Source organism: Hipposideros armiger, unplaced genomic scaffold (assembly GCF_001890085.2).
Source record: "Hipposideros armiger isolate ML-2016 unplaced genomic scaffold, ASM189008v1 scaffold_1430, whole genome shotgun sequence".
Taxonomy (NCBI): Eukaryota; Metazoa; Chordata; class Mammalia; order Chiroptera; family Hipposideridae; genus Hipposideros; species Hipposideros armiger.
In genome coordinates, this window is record NW_017732780.1 from 77,120 (window position 1) to 82,225 (window position 5,106).

At 45.3% G+C, this 5,106-nt stretch overlaps 1 protein-coding gene across 1 annotated transcript in view; it reads left to right on the top strand.

Annotated features, from left to right (window-relative positions):
• Positions 1-5,106, top strand: part of MEI1 (meiotic double-stranded break formation protein 1) — a 70,570-nt gene that overhangs the window by 32,099 nt on the left and 33,365 nt on the right. The window contains exon 17 of the mRNA XM_019633889.1: positions 1,325-1,472. Coding sequence (XP_019489434.1) covers positions 1,325-1,472 — 148 coding nt within the window. The remainder of the gene's footprint in view (positions 1-1,324; positions 1,473-5,106) is intronic.

Below are 5,106 nucleotides of genomic sequence, written 5' to 3' on the forward strand. Positions count from 1 at the left end.
CTCCAGGTTGAGCTGTTGTTCAGCATCTTAGCTGTGGAGGGCAGTGTTCACTGGCCCTCATATGTGGGATCCGAACCAGGGCCCTCTTGCATCCCAAGCGAGTTCTTAACCATCGCTCCACTAGGCTGGCCCCAGAGCTCGCACTCTTAAGCTAACTGTTAACCAACTGAGCCACTCAGCTGGCCCTGTTGATTCTGTTGATGCACAAAAGTTTAAAACTTTCACAAAGTCCAATTTGTCTGTTTTTTCTTTTGCTGCCTGTTTGTTTGGTGTCATATTCAAGAAATTGTTGCCAAATCCAATGTCGTGAAACTTTTGCCTTATGTTTTCTTCTAAGAGTTTTATAGTTTTAGGTCTTACATTTAGGCCTGGATCCATTTGGGGTTAATTTTTTTTTTCTTTAAGATTTTTATTGGGGAATTGGGGGAGGGGAACAGCGTTGGGTAATCAGGAAAGCGGAACAGACAAGTTGCTGTCCTTTTGTTCTTCAGTCTACTTGTGGAGGACACCACTTCACTGGCCCATGTTGGTATTATCATTGTGCTCTTCCCTAGTGAGGCAGTTGTTCGCCAGCCATTGGACGGCCACTCACGGTGGCTCATGGCAGCTCATGAAAGTTCACGCCAGCTGCTGGCCAGCCCCACTGCAGCCTACGCTGACGCCGGCGACTCAGGGCAGCCCAGCTCCAGGTTGAGCTGTTGTTCACTATCTTAGCTGTAGAGGGCGCAGTGTCACTGGCCCTCATATGTGGGATCCGAACCGGGGCCCTCTAGCGTCCCAAGCCAGTTCTTAACCATCGCGCCACTTGGCCGGCCCCATTTTATTTTTGGTACTTAATCTGATAGGTGAGACATACCCATGGTAAAAAATTCAAAAGGTATAAAAGGATATGTAGTAAAAAGCCAGTCTCCTTCTTACCCCATCTCCCTTGTACTTACAAGCATAGATGTCTGCCTCCCACAGAAACTAGCCCATTGAACACACAAATGTTTACTGATAATACAAGGGGTGGGCTGGCTGTCAGAGCAGGGCCTCCTGAACCCCAAAAGTAGCATCCTCCTTTTGAATAGTGTTGGTCCAGCTGGCTGACGGTTCAACTTCTAGGTATGAGTGAGGAGTCTCTGGTCCCTAACAGAGCCTTGCACAAAGCATAGAACCACGTTCTGTGCATGCAATAATGCTTTGTAAGTATATATGGCACGCTGTTTGTGCAAGGTGTCATTAGGCTGTGGACATGCTGGGCAGAATGACAGTGGCAAAGAGGATGTGGTAAGGCTGGACAGCCATCTCAGCCTTTCTCATTCCGACTCTCTTTGGTCCACAGGTTCATTTCAGAGGCAGAGCTATTTGTGGCTGTGCAAAGCTTCCTCCTGTCTCTGCAGGACCAAGGTGAGCGCCCTCCTCTTACGGTCTTCAGAGCCTCCATCTATCTGCTTGCAGTCTGCCAGGACAAAGATGATGCACTAGATGAGGTATGGGCCAAAAAGCCTGGGGCTCCTCCTCCTGCACCTTTTTACATTAGGGTTCCTTGGAAGACCATGATGTTATATACAGAGTGTGTCAAATAGGTATATACACATTTGAAGAAAGGAAAAAACTGTATTAAAATTGTAATACAATGAATGACGCTAGCATTCATTTGATTAATGCCATCTTTTGAGCAAACGTCATACTACACATTGCTACCGTAATTCAATTCAACTTCGAAAAGTAATATATAGATAACATCTCTTAAAATGTGTACATTTTTTTTGGCACCCCTGGTGTATAGAGAAGGGGCATGGTAGAGAAGGCAGGAGAGATAGAGAGAAGGAGAGCTGGAGGAGTAGAAGTGGGTAGGGTGCTGACACCTACAGAGCCTATGTAATGTAGCTAATTCTCTCAACAGTCCTGGGAGGCAGAGATTATTATTTCCATTTTACAGATAAAAAAAATTGAGACGTGAGTTAAAATCACTTTCTCTAGGTCACTCAGTTAATTGGTGGGGGACCCAGGACTCCAACTCAGATTTGACCAGCTCCCAAGGCTCTTTTCTTAGCACCAACTCTGGTTTGTATAGGATGAGAGAGGTGTGAGATATTTCCTTCTGGTAACAGTTTGTCAGACAAAGTGGGTTGCTGGGACCCAGATCATTGTTAATCAGATCGCTTTGATGGTGGTTGTTGGTGTAGGAGATTTCTCTCTCCAGCTTCTTTATAAACTCTTGGGGATCAAGGACTGTGTTTGATTCATCATGGAATCTCACATTTTTCATTGAAGATTGCTCCTATTTCTTAGATGTGGATCCTTCAGCCTCAATCTGAGGATACTCTTCCTTCACTGACTATTAATTTTGCCTCTTTTTGATAACTGTTGAGGCAAATGTGATGTAAGCAGACCTGGTTTAATTTGAATGGAAGCAGGAGGGTAAAGTGGAAGTGCATGTGTTTTCAAGTAAAATAGACGTAGGTATACAATGTCCCAGTGTCTCTCTTTTTGTGGTATTAGCAGCCATTGGTTATTATTACCTTGATCCATTAATTCATTAGGGATTGCAAAATAATAATATCCTAACTCTGTCATTCTCTCTTTGTTTATTAACTGGGATACCTGTATAAAAAGAAACTTCCCTCATCAACTATTTGGATACTATGAATGGTAGATTGTATAGGAAGCATAGGTTGAATGTTTGATTCTTTCCCTTTAATTACCAGTTTTCAAAAAAATGAATTGAGGGCCGGCCAAGTGGCTCAGTTGGTTAAGAGCTCGCTCAAGAGTTTGAGCTCTGAGCAACAGCAGTTCAATTCCCGGCCCGAGCTGAGCAGNGCTGCCAACAGGTAGCAGGATGGCTCAGCTAAAAAAAAGAAAAGAAAAAAAAAGTAGAGAGGTTGCTGCCTTAGCCTGTCTCATTAGGTTTCTAGAGCAGCCTTCTCTCTATCTTCCCATTTATGATTTGCCACCTGTCTCTGCATTTACTTGGCAGGTTCCATTTATTACTACCTACAGCTGGCAAGGTGACTGCAGTGGAGTATCTAACTCTCCTTCCATGTTTATGAATAGCATACCCATCGTTCAAGAGAAAATATGGGGATCCATCTGGATTCAAAGTCACAATTTTGGATCTTTGTAGTTCTCCTTGAGTACCCATCTCGGGCTCAACAGCTTCCTCTCTTTCTAGTACTTCCCAGCCCTTTCCTGATCCAGGAATACTTTTTTGTTTGTATGTTTTGTTAAATTAGAACTTAGTAGCCCTCCTTGATTTATTTTTTCAGCAAATTTTTAGTGAATGCCTATATGGGTCGAGTGTCTAAGGTACAGCTATGGGCAGCAGGTTCCATATTTACTTTGCACAGCCACCTCTGGACCTCCTCTACTAGGGCCATGGTTAGAATTTCACAGGGCTCTGGCACAAAGCAGTGGAGCTCTGGTACGTGGTAGGGATAATGTTGTCCCAGTCAAAGTAGCAACGTCCTCTCTCTTTTTCTCTCTTCCTCATCTCCCTCTAAGTCACTCAGCCCTAAACCAGGTATGTTCCAGTTTCCTCTACTACTTGTGCATCAGCCTCCTCTCAGCTCCAGAGAAGATAGAACCACCTTCCCGAGAAGGTAAGATGCTGCCGTTTGACCACTCGTGAGGTCTGTGGTGTGCTTTTAGAGTCTGGATGCCTTGTTGATTGGCTGGGTAGTGAGTCAGTACAGTAATAAGATCTCTTTGCTTAAAGCTGCCCAAAGAACCATGAAATCATGGAATGATGGCCCTGTAGGCTGATTTTTAGGGAGGTGAGATAATAATCAGAAAATGATGGAATCCAAGGCTCCTGGACCCCTAGACTCTTTAAGGGTTGAGAAAACGACCCTAAAGCTCATCTAGCCTGATTCCTTTATTCAAATTTTAAGCTCCGAGGTCCTTTTCTTTTATACTCTTTAGTATTAAAATACCCTTTTTTTTATGAAACAGAAAACTAGGAGTCTGCTCTTAGGATAGCATTTGAATTCTTTACTCAGCATTCAAGGTGTTTCGCAGTCTAGCTACAAATTACATCCCACAGTTCCACAACTCTTGACACTCCACATCTATTCACTGACGGCTCAGTCACACTGAACTCCTTGCCGCCCCATAAACACGACATGTCCTCTTATGCCTCTGAACAGCTTGCTTCCTTTCCCTAGGATTCTCTTCCCTTCCTTTTGTGCCTATTTTGTGCTCACCCTCTACAGTTCCCTCCTCTTTGAGCTTGCTTTCCCCACTCCAGGAGGAATGAGACACTGATCACATGTCCTGCAATTATCTGTCTCATTATCTGTTTTTTTCCCCACCAACTGCCAGCTCCTGGGGCCAGTGTCTCACAGCCTGGCCTAGAGGAGCCACTCAGTGAACATTGGTCAAATGAATGACTGAATCTATGACCTCTCACGTGTTACCTTTAGTCTCTCCTGATAGGCTGAAAGCTGCATAAAGGAAGAAGGGATTCTGATTTCCTTTCACCCCACATGTACCCTTGTCACCCAGTGCAGTTCTCTTCATGGAGTAGATACTCATGTGCTCATTACCTGCTTTCCTGTGTTCTCTGTGGCTCCCGCCCACTTGTTTCCTCCCCAGAACTCTCTGCAGTGTCTGAGCTCCTGCAGCAAGGGCTGCCCCACATAAGCAGCAGGAGCCCTGAAAGCCTTGCCTTCCTGTCGGATTGCCAGTATGTGGAGGGAGCTGCTCGCCAGAGGCAGTGCTGCATCCTGCTCCTCTTCTACCTGGCCTATGTCCATGAGGACAGGTTGGTGCTCAGAGCTGGTGGCCAGTGGTGGGTTCTGGGACCCACATCTGCAGCCCAATTCAGCTCTATAAATATTTACAGAGGCAACCTCTCAAAGCCTGGTGCTGGGCACTGGGGCGCAGAGATACGTGAGAAATGGGTCGTATTACCGAGGAACTCACATCCTGGAGGGGGGAAGGTGCTGAGACAGAAGTCTAGAATGCTCACGAGAGTTCCTTGGTATCCTTGAGGGTGTTGTCTGTGCACAGAAAAAAATAATTTCAGTAATTTATGTTGGCTTTAAGAATTACTGTAGGGCCGGCCGAGTGGCTCAGTTGGTTAAGAGCTCGCTCAAGAGTTTGAGCTCTGAGCAACAGCGG